General features: G+C 35.2%; 1 protein-coding gene across 1 annotated transcript in view; it reads left to right on the top strand.

Moving 5' to 3' along the window:
- USH2A (usherin) overlaps window positions 1-15,338 on the top strand; it is an 800,956-nt gene that overhangs the window by 541,146 nt on the left and 244,472 nt on the right. Inside the window, exons 44-46 of the mRNA XM_057531465.1 lie at window positions 3,231-3,440; window positions 4,775-4,977; window positions 8,681-8,793. Of these exons, the coding sequence (XP_057387448.1) occupies window positions 3,231-3,440; window positions 4,775-4,977; window positions 8,681-8,793 (526 nt within the window). The remainder of the gene's footprint in view (window positions 1-3,230; window positions 3,441-4,774; window positions 4,978-8,680; window positions 8,794-15,338) is intronic.

Below are 15,338 nucleotides of genomic sequence, written 5' to 3' on the forward strand. Positions count from 1 at the left end.
TGAAACTTGCCTGATTTTTTTTTCTCCTTTGTAGATGATATTTTAATTTTTAGTTTATTTGAGAAATGTCATAATGATCCATGATATGTCTGTGTTTGGATATATTGCCACTATTTTGGCCAAAACTATATTAATCTATTCAATTTATAGATGTAAACCTTCATTTTGGGTCAGGTTTTATGGAATATTTTATATCCATGATTATTTATTCCATTTATTTTTCAAGTTAATTAAATTTTTTTCATTCTCTGTTCTCAATATCTATAAATTTTGACATTCACTGATTTCTTCTTAGTCATTTTCCTCTTTATATTTTTCCTATCCTACATTTTTAACTCTGTCCTTTTCTGCTTTCAATGTAGATTTTAATTCTGCCATTGCTTTTTATGTTTCCTTACTTTCCTTTCTTATTTAAGAAGGTCATTTAATATCTTCATGTCTTCATGTCTATCTTTCCATAAAACAGTCATCTGTTTCCTAGAGCATCTTTTGCACAAAGGCATGTCCCTTTTGTTATTTTTAAAAACACCATGCAAATGTTTTATAAAGCTTTCATCTTATTTGTATAGAAGTAGTATATGAAAAACAAATTCTACTTTTGGAGGTTCTAGACAGTGTTTCCCTTATCTTATGCTGTCAAGAACCCTTGTAATTCATGTTTTTCTCTTTTCAAAAAGAGAAATATATTCAGGTCCAGTTTTTACCAATCCACAGGGAGGGTGAAATATGCTCATCTCCTCATTCCAGCTATTTCAATTCTAACAGCGTTCCTCAAGGTCAGCAACCTTGAATTGTGTGTTGGCCAGTGGAACTGAGGATGTATCTTCTGTTTCTTAGCTGGTTCACTGACTTAGAGCTCACTGAAGTTTGAAAACCTTGTTTGAACAACGTAAAAGGACACTCCTTTGCATGTACTACTCCCTGAACTTCTCACAATATGACTAGGAATATGAAGATCATTTAATCTATTTAATGTGTTTCTACTGTTTTTCTGTGTTTTGGACTCTGCACTGTAATGTCAATGAAGGAAGAAAGAGGAATGTTGAAGCAGATGGCGAGAGGCAGGGCAGTGCCGAAACCTGGCCCATGTTGCCTAGAGATGCTGCCTGTTTCTGTTTAGAAGAGTCTCATCTCATGGAGTAAGATGGAACCAGTGGAACTGAACCCCATCTTTTCCTTTCTTCTTTGGGACAACAGATTCTGTTCTATTTCAGGGGGTTGATGTATGGCGCATGGCTAAGAATGGGCATTTAATGACACTTCATCCAGATACTGTCATATGATCTTTGCTCATCTTGAACGTATGGTGCTAGCCCCAATATTTTCAGTGTATATACACAGGTCCATTCCTTGGAACTTGATAGAAGAGATATCAGGCACATTTAACCCTGGTAAAATCCATTTATATTTCTGAGTAGAATTTGAAAGCACTTCATTAATACTATATCTTTAGGGCTTGAATTTCTAACCGGCCTGCTCATGTAACAAGCTAAAATACAACAAGAACTTCAAATCTAGCAGACTTTCTATTATATCTTAGCTGCCATAAATTAATGAGGAACCGTACTGTAGGGCAGCAGAAAATAATTCTAATGATAGAAGGAACTTTTGCCCTCGCAGAACCAGTGACTTTGCTGTACTCGACAAATATTATCATTTGGGAAAATATCAATGGACACGAATAGCCAGTTCCTGACAATGCATTATAATGACCTCATTATTAAAGGTGCTTACGTTTTGTGACATCAGAGAAAAGAAACATCTCTATCTCCAGAGTTTTCCAAAGTAGTTGCTAAAGATCTCTTACTATAAACTCTTTCAACTATACTGGCATACCAAATGTTTTTAACTATTGCTGGATGTTAGGCCAAAGTGGTAGTGTGCTCAGGAAACAAACAAAAAATAAAAATCAAACCAGCATTCAGTTTTGATTTAAGACCCCCCCCCAAGATCTTAATGAACAGGGGTTCTTAAAAGAAAGTCATGCAGTTCCCAAAACCGTATTCCTTTTCATGGCCATACGCCAGGATCTCACATATTAGAGACACTGTACTTCAATAACCATAAAGAGAAATGCCACCTTTCCCTCTCCATCCTTGCTTAGTGCTGCAGAACAGTGTTAACACAATATTTTACATACAACTTTAGGAGCTTTTACATACAAAACTCCAACCCCCAACTCTAACACAAATCAAGGTAATAGATCCTGCTTAAGGTCTTCAAAAATAATGCTAATGGAAGCAGAGCAGTATGTTATTTTCTACCTAAGAAAATCTGAGTGTTTTCTTTTTAAAGCATCATAGTAGGAAAATCATGAGAAGAACTTAGTGCAAGAATGGAGAAATTGGGTGAAAGGAAAAAGAAAACAACAAACTGGTCTTTGAAAGGACAAGGGCTGAGGAATTGATGAGTTATATTTGTGAGACAGTAAGCAATTGATTTCGGCATCCTTTAAGAGCTTGTCTACATCATACAGACAACAGTGAACTAGGAGAAAAGGATGGGAGCCTTGATCAAAATTCAAATATCATCCTAGGATCCTACTGAGTGAATCTTTAAGGAGAGCATACTACTTCACTCTGCTACATCAACAGTGCACATAACAGGGTATCTGTCTAAACATTCTTCCAGGTATCATTTAGCAGATTTTGTTAGCAAGTTAAAAAATTCCTCAAGTTTTAGAATCTGTGTCAGGACATGCCCTCATTTGTATTACCATAGAGTTCTCTCTAGAACTATTACTTATGATCAGAAGTTTTTCCCTGTACTGCACATTTTTATTTTACTCAATTTCCTTTCATAAGTATTATATCAAAGTTTTAAAGATTAGTTGTATACTTATAAATATTAGGTTGGCCCAGAAGTTCATTTGGTTTTAAGTGAAAATAAAAGACACAGTTTTCATTTTAACCAAGAACTTTATTGAACCATGTATTCACTGACCGAACGAACTTTTTGGCCAACCCAGTAGCATAATTAAAATATTTAAAGGAAATTTCAAAGTTTATTTTCCTATGAAGTTAAGACTCTATGCAATTAATTATGAGATGGGGGTGGAATCACCTTTGTTGATGAAAAGGTAAAACCCAGCACCCCTCTAAGGAAAATTCCCTAAGCTTTCCCTTTTCTCATTCTAGGAATAGCTAATGATAGAGTGTATTCTCTGTCTTTTCCCCTGAGACCCTTTTATATCAGCTACATTTACAGTGTCCTGTGTTAATTGTTAACAGCTTTTCAAGACCTACAAGGTGATGTTGAATATTATACACTTTTTTGGAGTTCTGCTACCGCCAATGAATCTCGAAAAATCCTCCCAGATGTAAACTCTCATGTCATTGGCCACTTAAACCCAAACACAGAGTATCGGATTTTTATCTCTGTTTTCAACGGAGTTGCCAGCATTAACAGTGAAGTGCTGCATGCAACCACTTGCGACGGCGGTGAGTCCAGATTTCAAGGGATGCTTGGCTTCAGAGATGCGAATGAAATTGATTGATTCTCGCTGAGGCTGAGATCAGTCATCCTTCCATTATAAAATTTCCGGTGTTGGAGGGAAGGGGGTCGGAGCCAAAATGCTTAAGTGCTGGCTGTCGTCAAGTGGCAGATCAATAAGTGGTCCCGTGGAGACAGTGGCACAAGGCTCCAATCATGGGATATTAGCCCAGTTTGTTCCTGTTCTTTTCAGTGTATGCTTAGTTGGGAGCTGAGTTCACATCAATACATGGTGACATTTAGAAACATTTTTTTTTAAGAATTGCTCTCAGAAGCAGGATGCTATTCACAACGACAGCCAAGCACAGCGAGGGCCCTCCCTGAGTCACCAGAAATGGTAGGTGGAAGTTCAGCCGCTGAGAAAAATTGCCTGTGACTCATTTCTAAGCCAGTTAGCAAGGGGGAGGAAGCAAGGGAAGCAACTTGTGAATCTGAAATGTGTTTGGAATGGTCTTTCTAATCTTTTTGGCTTTCTAAAGTCTCATTATAAACATTATAATATCATTACCTCCAAGCAAGCGTTCCAGGTCATTAACAGAGCACTTTAAGTGTGGAACCCATTTCCCTTCGTGGTGCCAAAGGTTGACACCTTTTGTTTATAAAATAGAATGGATCACAAGGACAATTTTTCAACTAGTTAAGATGGGCTCTTATGATAAAAATAGGTCTTTGCATAGTTATTTCTGACATGCTTGAATAATTGTATAATTTAACGCCAAGCAAGATTTTTTTTCTAATGTTAGATTTCATCATTACCTATGGTAATCAACATTCCAAATCATTTACATAATGACAATATTGCATTATTGCTTCATATTGCTTGAGTTACAATCTAGTAACATCAAATGATTTTTCACGTTCCACCAGCCTCGATGTATTGGAGTTATATTTTTTTTGCTTAAGGAGCAAATTTTCTTTCTTTTTTTTTTTTTCTTCCCTGAGAGGTTTGGAGGAGTGCAGGGATGGGAAAGGAGACAAATAATAGATATGTGTTAGTGGTGCAGATGGGTGAATAATTCATCATCATATCCCACTGGTCACATAGTATCGAAGATTAGCACTACGCTGGTGGTATAAAGCATTTTACCACCAATTCTCATGGTTTCTAACTGAGAGTATAATAAGCCAATTTACAGAGGACTACAGACTGTGATAACTTCATCAGAGGAAAGCAGATAAGCAACAAACCCTTCACTCAACCTAAATACTAATGGGCATTTAGTTTAACAAGTGCTTTTTCAGAGGCAGCTGGAGTTTATTCAGTTTCTTCCTTTAATTCCAGAGCCTCAGGGCATGCTTCCTCCAGAGGTTGTCATCATCAACAGTACAGCTGTACGTGTCATCTGGACAGCTCCTTCAAACCCAAATGGTGTTGTCACTGAATATTCTGTCTATGTAAATAATCAGCTCCACAAGACTGGAATAAATGTGCCTGGGTCTTTCATTCTGGGAGACCTGTCTCCCTTAATGATCTATGACATTCAGGTTAGAACGTTGTTTTTTTGAAGGTTAAGCTTATGGGTGTGTTAAATAAAACATGCTGGGTTATGTCTCTTCGTGGATACCTTCCATCTTGGTTACACATGATTTATTTGGTGGGGAAGGGGAGAGAAAAGAGGGAAATTGATCTGGATTAAATCTGTTTGCTGCGGGCAAACACACGAGTCACTGGAGAGGGGATAATGGGACTGTGGAAAGTGATGGTGATGAGGATGGTGATGGTATTGTCACTGGCAAAAAGGAAGCAAACCATGTGTTTGCAGTCAGTCTTGCCAAGCAGCTTGCCTTTTTCCTTGTTCTTTTACTGATAACAAAACCAGAATTAGCCTATAACTGTGGAGATATTCTTTCTACTCCTATTTCTGCTACTTACTAAATGTAATAACTTCAGGGAAGTTATGTAACCTCTCTTGGTGCTGATTGTCTCTTTTGTAAGAGCAAAGGACTAGATGACTGAAAACATTCTATCCCCCTCTAGCACTCTGTGATTCTGAACCCAACACCAATAACAAAAATAAGTGAATGTATTGCAGATGAAAAATATTAAAAGATTTTATCTGAGGATGAAAGAAATATATCTGTTCATCCTTCAACAAATGTTCAATGATCCTCACCTATATGAAAGCAATTGTATTTAAGTTTTTTGCCCTTGGGCCTCTTTGAGAATCTGTTGAAGTCAGTGCACATTGTCCTAGAAAAATGTGTATATTTTGATGTTTATATGACAAAAGTTAACATGCAATTTCAGAGAGTGCGTTGACCATTTGAGAGCCAACTCCTAGATCTCTTTGAGATCTACTGATCTTAAAAGTAGAAAAAATATAAAGAATATTAAGGCATATAAAACAAGGAACTTATCTTCAAGGAATTGGAAATCTTGTCAGAGCGCTAGGATATAAAAGCTAACAAGGCCAAATGCAAAAATTAATGATAAAAACAGATTGTTTCAGAAGCTCAAAGTTTATAGAGAAGGATTGCCATTTAGTAAATTTTTAAATAAACTATGCTCCTTCTAAAATTTATAAGAGCTTTTAAAATATTTTTCAGAAGATATTAAGTGTGGAAGTTGTATTTGACCACAGAAAACTTCCCTGGCTCTGTTCATTAAGTGGACATTTTCCCAGCCCCTTCTTTCCCACACATTTGAAGGTGAAACATACGTAATCATCTGTCTACAACCAATGCATTAGCCTCTCCCACTACTAGGCCTAGCTTCCTAAGAAAATGACATAAAAAGACATTTCATAAAAGAAGAAATGTACATTTATTATTTTTTATTATGTTTCATGATTCCCATCCACCCACCTAAGTTACCTTAGCCTGGACCAGTGGACTGATACTTTTGTTCATGACTCTTAGAGTGAATCTATGTATATGTGTCGCTCATCAATCACATTATAGAATGAAAATCACATTCAAAATAAGTAGAAATATAACTTTATGAACAAGGTTAGCATAGGAAGGTGATGAAGGATTTGCTGTATTTTCCTCTTTGGGACCCTGGTGGAGAAAGCCAACTGAGCCCTTGAAAGGCAGCTTATTCATTTGCTTTATAGGACTCAAAATACATCCTGGGGGTGAGATCACTGGGTGTTGTGCATGCATATCCAGCATCAGCCTTCCAACCATAGAGCAAGAGTTGACATGTAAGCGTTCCGGGCATGTTCTACTCTGACAGGCTTCACTCAGACCTATTGGTTTGAGTCACTAATGGCCTGAGGAGAGTGCATTTTGATCCAATTTGGGACATGGAAACAGATGAGGAGACAAAAGACCAAATTAGAATCTAATACTTAAATTTTGTTATAAGATGTTCTTATTCTTAATAACTGTACTTTTGTGAAGCGCCTCACAGCCCAGAAATGCTGCACTTGAAATAGTTGTTGCATTACTGGAAATTTGAATATCAAATTTCAAAGATTTTTGTTTCTGATGTCAAGGATGATTTGGCTCCATTTAAAATATGCACTTAACTGATATGCCTAATACTTTAAAACTAAGATTCTCTATACTAACCCCCTCTGTAAAATAGCCATTGATTTTAAAGCAGACATGTAGATGCACCAAAGCATCTGCTTTTTTGAATGAATCATTTTACATATCCCTTTTTAAAGGGAATAAACATTTCAATTTTTAATTCAATTTTATCTCTTTTTATGCCCCAAAGATGGAGACTTGGAATATTGCATTATCAGGGAAGTGAAAACATTGACACATTTCTCTAAAGTCAAAGTAAAAGCTTTCTGGAGAATCATTTAAATACACTTAAGTTTAGAACTTAAAGCTATGCTTATTATTTAGATAATAAGACAGTAGGGTACAGTAAAGCCTGAATCAGATATTTCATATCTTATCAGCTTGATCCCCTGACCCCTTCATTTACAAACTTCTGAACGTGGAGTTGTAAAGATTCAATAAAATTATCTGTGCAAGTACCCATCATAATATTTGGCATATAAAAGATTCAGTTGAGTTGATTTTGAGTTATCTCACTACGCATCATATAGTCAAATATTTCCCAATATGCATGAAGTTTTATTGTCCTTAATTCTATTATAACAAGCATATTTTAAGTTCATCTGCCTGTAAGTTGTTTGGGGTTTCATTGGACATATTCAGAGTAAACAGCCTTGACAGTGTTTAAATATCTACTAAATATTAGCTCAAAATGCTATGTGGCATAAATAAATCACACAACAGCATTATAAAAACTCCCATTTAGGTGCGAACTGCCCCATGAACAAAGCGACGTAGCTACTAAATATAACAAATAGCACATTTGTCTTTCCTCAAATGCCAGTTGAAATTCAGAGAACTGTGTTGCTTAAAGGCTCAGGATGAGTGTTTAAGATTCATCAGTATCTAGTATCCTCCATTTATGTATTAAATGCTGAAAGTAAATTAGCATTGGAAAAAGTGCAGGTCCTCTTTGGTTTAGATTTTAATGGAGAGCAGAAGAGCGTCGCTTTGTAGATTGTCCACGAGCGACCTCCTGTATGTTCATCTTTCTCTACCCCCTCTTGTTGAATATGTTCCTTCTGTATTACTGATGCTTGATGAACCTGATTTCTAATCTTTAGTTATTCCACCCTCCTCGGTTTTTATTCAGATTAGGTGGCAGAATTAAAGGGTGAGTGACGAGTTTCTGCTGTGATTAAGGTAAAAATACAATTGCAGCTGGAACAAATGGATATAAAATAGCTCAGCCATACTGGAAATCTTCCCTAGACCTCATTTTTCTTCCATTAGACATTAGCATTGAGGCTACTTGCTATAAAGTGTCAAGACTTCCAGAAGATATCATCATTACCCTATCTTGTTATAGATCCAGAGAGCAGTATGCAGTGATAACATATTATGCTTGCCAACTGTCACCTAAACATCCTCCCTTCCTTAACTGTGCTCTAAATAGATGAATATGTCTGTCTCTTTCTGAATGGTTGGAACCAGAAACTAAACATCACCATTTGAATCACTAGATCAATTGTTCTGAGCTCATTTCTGTGCTTTATTTTGACCTTTCCCACCAGACTCAATTAACATAAAAAATTAAGATTCATTAAACCCTAAGATGCTGTAGAGAACTATAAGAGACTCCTGTGAAATGAGGGTGGGTGGGGTTCAGTCCATCGGCAGTCTGTATTTTGAAAGTATTTGCAATTATTCTTTTCTAAACTAACATTTGCAGGTTGAAGTCTGCACAAAATATGCCTGTGTGAAAAGCAATGGAACCCAAATCACCACCATGGAAGATAGTCCAAGTGATATACCAGCTCCCACAATTCATGGCATCACTTCAAGGTACAAATTTTTTGTCAATTAATCTGAAGAACTGATCATAAACAATGAAAATAAAAATCAAAGGTATCATCCTAGCCATGACAATCTTATTTAGTAGATTACTATAAATATGTGTGTAAATCAAATGTTTGATACTATTAGGTATTGATCTTCAATAGACACGTCGCCTAACATTTAGGCTTTGATATCCCTGATTGCCCAGCTTCACTTCCTTTTACTCAGTGAACAAATGCTGAGGTGCATGGAAAAGTTGTCCTTCGGTAAATCCTTTTGTGAGGCAAATAATACAACTTTAACTAGAATGACTACCTTCTAACTTAATCTCTTTGAAAAACTTAGATTTAGAGATATCAGGTTCCCCTAAAGCTAGAAACATCTGTAAAGTAATTACGGGAGATAAATTATTGGATAACCATTACCAATTTTATCAGATTCTTCATAGAATCCCTTTATTTTTCTGTATACTTTTGTTGCTGAGCAGTGACCATAGTTTAAAAGTGAGCCTCTTTTCAATTCAAAATAGCAATAAGAAGAAAAAGATTTAACATCAAGTTTCCCAAGCCAAAAGTTATATTAAGTTTTCATATCTCTGTATCAAGTCAAGGCTTAGAGAAAGAAACCTGAGTATTCCCACATCATACTTTGACCCCAACCAAATGAATCACCCTTCATCTATACACACATACACACATACACACACCCCATGTACACACATGCACACTGGCTAAAATAATCAACCTGTTATAAAATATTTCAATTCTGAAGGATTCCTTTATGACGTATTGAAATTTCTAAGTCTTTTTTTGTTAATCAGTTCAAAAGTATCTGTACTGATTTGGGGAACTAGTGATTAAAATAATTAGAAAAACTCAAGTAATTGTATTCTTAGATGTTCGGAGCAAAAGTCATATCTTGTCTTCTTGAGTACATCTATAAAACACATGATGATATCTATCTAATGTAGGATATGTTAATTAATTGATAATTCCCTCAGCAGATTTTGCCCACCTATCCACAGGATTGCCTACCTTGTAGGGGGAAAATGGTCAAGTTTAAGGGATACCAAAAAGCTTTATTTATTTTTTCAGCAAACACACTTGTGGGTATAATAATATAAGAAGTGAAAGTAATACAAAGAAGTATAAGACATGCTTCTAAATTTTCACAGTTCCAGTCTACTGTGGGAGACACTGCCCTAAACAAATATTTATAGAACAGTGTGAGAAACACTACAACAGAAGTTTATAATGTGCAAGAAGTACATAAAAGAAATACGAAGCTCTACCCATGATTATCAGTGAAGACGTCATGAAAGATGTGACATTTGAGTTCATTCTTAAAGAACTCCAGGAAGAAGTATAGGTAGGTGGGTGGATGTTGTCACATTTCTTGCCTGTTAGCATCCCTATGACTCAAGCTCAGGTGAATGGCATAAGGGACTATGTCTTAGATTACATATTTACATGTAGCTAAAAATAATATGCAAGCTTTTTTAGAAATTGAGCAAATACCCATATGTTTCTCTGCCTCTAAGATATTTTTTTAAGAAGATGCTTGCAGATGATAACAGAGAAAAAATATTTTTTAGTTGTGGTTAAAGACTGCTTATCCCCAAATATAGTAAATCGGTGGCAAAAACATTAAAAAGGGTATACAACAAGAGCAAGGAAAATAACAAAGCAGATGACAATAACAGAAGAGAGACTTTAACACAGTTTTTGAAAGCAGTGTTTGGCAGGGAGAGGCAAATGACTTTGTACAGTGGCGAAATTTACAACCAAAGTGTTGGTGGAGATAATGACACAAAACAAATTTGCTCTGTGGAGAACCTCAGTGGCTGAGCACTTAACAAGCTTTCAGAATTGTGAAGAAGAGGAAGAGGGGGTAAAGTTCAAAGCTGAAAGTTTAAAAAAGAGTGGTTAGGACCTGTAATTAGTCAGGGTTCTCCAGAGAAACAAAACCAAAAGTGAAGACTCAGGAAAGCTGGGGGTGTAGTCCCAGTTCAGGTCCAAAGTTGTGAGAATTAGAGGTGCCAATGGTATAAATCCCCATCCAAGTCTGAGAGTGAGAGAAGACTGATTAGATCAGGTAGTCAGGCAGAGAGAGGAAATTCTCCCTTCCTTCACCTTTTCATTCCACTCAGACCCTCAACTGATTGGGTGATATGCCCGCCTACATTATGGAGATCAATCTGCTTTACTGAGTCTACAGATTCAAATGCTAATCTCATCAGAAACAACCTTGCAGATACACCCAGAAATTATGTTTAGCCAAATGTCTGGGCACCTTGTGGCCCAGTCAAGTTAACACATAAAATTAGCCATTACAGAATGCAAGGTTGCCTACCTCTGTATTATTCATCCATGTGTCTATTTCTCTTCCTCCATGTGGCATATTCCATCACCAGGAGGTTAGAAGTTTTTTCTCAAGAAACTGAACAGAGGTATTTAGGAATTAGGGCTACTAGGCACAGTGGAAATCCGGGATGAGGGGCAAAGGTAAAAACCATGTTAAAGTGGTAGACTACAATTAGAATGATGGTACCTCAGTGGCTTTCCCCAGCTCTGTTTTTAGAAACAAATATCTAGTCATAAATGTTTCCATACAAGAAGGGCATTCTTCTCTGGAAAAGTTTGAATGACTCCAAATAAAATACTTCCAGGAACTAGCAGATAGGAATCACCTAACAGAAAAGGTAGCTAACCACCTGGTCACACAGTAGTAAAGTACATCAGTCAACAAGCCTCACTCGTATACAATATAAAGCTTCTAGTCATCTTTTTTTAATCTCAAAGATGAAAAGAAACAAAATTAAAACAGAAGAGTAATTCAGTAGACACAGGGACAATGCAGGATGAGGAAAAAATCCATAACAATCTTAGAGGGATAAAAAGACATCCTCTATCTACAAAACAACACCAAAAACTCCTACTTGGAAAAAAGAATCCAAGTAAAGCAGGATGTGAGGGGTGTGGGGGGGAGTACCTCATGGAAATTAAAAGTGTGAGAGCTGAATTGGAAATTTAAGATAAAGTCTCTGAAAGTGCAATAAAAAGCAAATTTGTTAATACAAATGAAATTTTTAAGAAAAAAATTTAAAATCCAGGAAATCAAATATTTGGATAATAAGAGTACCAGAAAGAGAGAACAGAGGAAAAAGAAGGGGGAAAATAATCAAAGAAAAATAACAAGAAAATATGCCCCCCACCACCAATAAAAGGAAAAGACAATATCCCAGAACCAAAGATACCAGTATGTAGATTAAAAGCTACTATAGATACTAGCACAGTGATTGAAATAAGAGCCAATAAAGGGATATCATCAGGAAATTTCAAAATACCAGGTTAAAAAAATCACATCCAAAAAACTTCCAGGAGGAAAAGACAGATAGTGTACATACTGCATTGGGAATTTGAATGGCATTATCAGACAATAAACAGCAACATTCGTTGCTAAGAAAACAATGAAACAATGCCTTAAAATTCTGAATTAAAAAAAGAACCTTTTCATCTTATCAATTCCATACTCAGTCAGATATCAACTGATATTGTTTTGGATTAGCAGAGAGGCAATTTAAGACAGGTGAAGAGAAAAAAAATATAGATTCTGTAAAACCTGACAAGGGTGTGAAGAGAACTGCCTAGTTTTAACAATGAATTAAACTTCCAAAAAGATTCTGGGTTTCCTAAATTTGTTTACTTTTTAATTATTCTCTTAATTTTTTTATTTTGTTTTTTAATTTACATATAGTAAAATACACTCTTTTTTGCTTCGCAGTTTTACAAGTTTTGACAAGTACATATAAACTTGTCAAACATATGAGCACCACTACAGTTAAGATATAACACTGTTCCATTATGTCAGAATATTTCTTCACACTGGCCCTTTATAGCCACTTCCTCCTCCACCCTCCTCCAAACTGAGCAAACACCTCTCTGTTCTGTTCTCTATAATTTTGCCTGTTCCATGTTGTCATATAAGTGGAATTATACAGTTTGTAGCCATTTAAGCCTGGCTCCTTTCACTCCACATAATGCATTTAAGATTCATCCATGTTATTGCACATATTAATAGTTTGTTAATTTTTGTTACTGAATAGTATTCCATTGTATGAATATACCACAGTTTGTGTACCATTTGGGTAGTTTCCAGTTCTTGGTGACTATGAATAAAGTTGATATAAACATTATGTACATAACGTGAATGTAGAGTCTCATTTCACGTGGGTAAATAACTAAGAGTTGGATTGCGGAATCATAGGATAAGTTTATATTTTACTTACTTTATAAGAAACCACCAAGAAAGGTGGGGAATGGGATGAACTGGGAGATTGGGATTGACATATATACACTATGGATCCTACGTATAAAATAGATAACTAATGAGACCCTACTGTATAGCACAGGGAGCTCTACTCAATGCTCAGTGGTGACCTAAATGGGAAGGAAATCCAAAAAAGAGGGAATATAGGTATACTTATAGCTGATTCACTTTGCTGTACAGTAGAAACTAACACAACATTGTAAAGCAACTATATTCCAATAAAAATTAATTTTAAAAAAAGAAACTGGCAAACCAATTTCCAAAGTGACTGTAACATCTTGCATTCCTACTAGCATTGTATGAGAATTCCAGTTGCTTCTCATCTTTGCTAGAACTTGATATTCTGCAAGAATTTTTCCTCTCTCTCTCTCTAGCTATTTTAATAGATGTTTAGTGATGTGTCATTATGGTTTTAATTTACATTTATTTCCATGATGATTAATGATATTGATCATCATTGCAAATGCTTTTTTGGCATTTGTTTTCTCCTTTGGTGAAGTGCTTTTTCAAATATTTTATTAATTTTTTACTTGGATTTGTTGCTTTCTTATTGTTGAGTTCAGATTTTTAAAGTATATTTGAATTTTTCTGTCAGATATATGATTTGCAAATATTTTCCTCTCATTTATGGCTTGTCTTTTCATTCTCTTAATTGTTTTTATTTAGAGCAAAGTTTTAAATTTCAATACAGTTCAGTTTATCACTTTTTTCATTCATGGACTGTGCATTTGGTGTTGTATCTAAGAAATCCTTACCTGAGTCAAGTCACAAAGATTTCCTCTTATTTTTTCTTCTAGAAGTTTCATATGTTTACATTTTGAATTTATGTCTATGATTCATTTTATGTTAATTTTTCTAAAAACTGAGGTGTGGGTCAAGGTTAACGTCTTTGCATAGGGATATCCAATTTTTCCAACACAATTTGTTGGAAAGACTATATCTTCTTCTTTGAACTGCTTTTAGACCTTTGTCAAAATCAATTTAACACATTTTATAGGTCATTTTTGAACTCTCTATTCTGTTCAGTTTATCAATGTGCATATTCATTTACCAATATCATACAATCTTAATTACTGTAGCTTTACAGTAAGTTGTAAAATCATGTATTATGAGTTCTTCAACTTTAACCTCTTTAAAAAAATTTTCTGACCTTTCTCATTACTTTGCTTTTCCATATAAATTTTAGAATCAGCTTGTCAATATCTATAAAATCCTTCTGTCATTTTGATTAGGACTGCATTTAATCTATAGTTCAATACAGGGAGAATTGACACCTTAACAATACCACATCTTCCAATTCATAAATACAGCATATTGCTCGTTTATTTGCATCCTCTTTCATTTATTTCATCAGTGTTTTGTAGAATTCAGTGTTCAGATCCTACACATATTTCATTAGATTTATACCTACTATTTATTTTAGGGAGTACTACTCTTAATGGTTCTTTAAAAACATTGAAATCCAATTGTTTATCGCTAGGGTGTAGAAATACAATTAATTTTTGTATAATGACCTTGTATGCAGCAACCTTGCTAAACTCCTTATGAGTTTTAAGATCTTTTAGGAGCTTTTTTGTAGATTCCCTGGGTCTGCATAGATCCTCTGCAAAAAGAAACAATTTATTTCTTCCTTTGCAATCTGTGTGTCTTTTACTTCTTTTTCCTGCCTTATTGCCTTGGCTCATTCAATAAGGCAGACACCCTTGACTTGTTCCTATTCTCTTACCATTACATGTGATGTTACCTATGAATTTTTTAGAGATACCTTTTATCAGGTTGAAGTCTTCTCTTTTATTTCTAGTTGCTGAGAGTTTTTATCATAAATGGATATTGAATTTTGTTAAATGCCTTTTTTGGATATAATTTGTTAATATGGTTAATTATATAGATTGATTTTCAAATAATTAACTAGTCTGTGTTATCTGGATAAACCCCACTTGGTTGTGATGTATTTTCCTTTTTATACATGCAATTTGCTGTTATCTTATTGAGGATGTTTATGACTATCCTCATAAAATATATTGAACTGTTTTTATTTCTTGTAAAGTCTTCGCCTGGTTTTGGTAACATGGTAATTCTGGCCCCATAAAATAATTTGGAAAATATTCCCTCCTCTGCTATTTTCCGGAAGAGATTGTGTGAAAAGGTATTTATGTCTTAAATGTTGGTAGAATTCACCAGTGAAACTCACCTTTGCCTAGAGTTTTCCTTGTTGAAAGGTA

Source organism: Balaenoptera acutorostrata, chromosome 1 (genome assembly GCF_949987535.1).
Source record: "Balaenoptera acutorostrata chromosome 1, mBalAcu1.1, whole genome shotgun sequence".
Classification (NCBI taxonomy): domain Eukaryota; kingdom Metazoa; phylum Chordata; class Mammalia; order Artiodactyla; family Balaenopteridae; genus Balaenoptera; species Balaenoptera acutorostrata.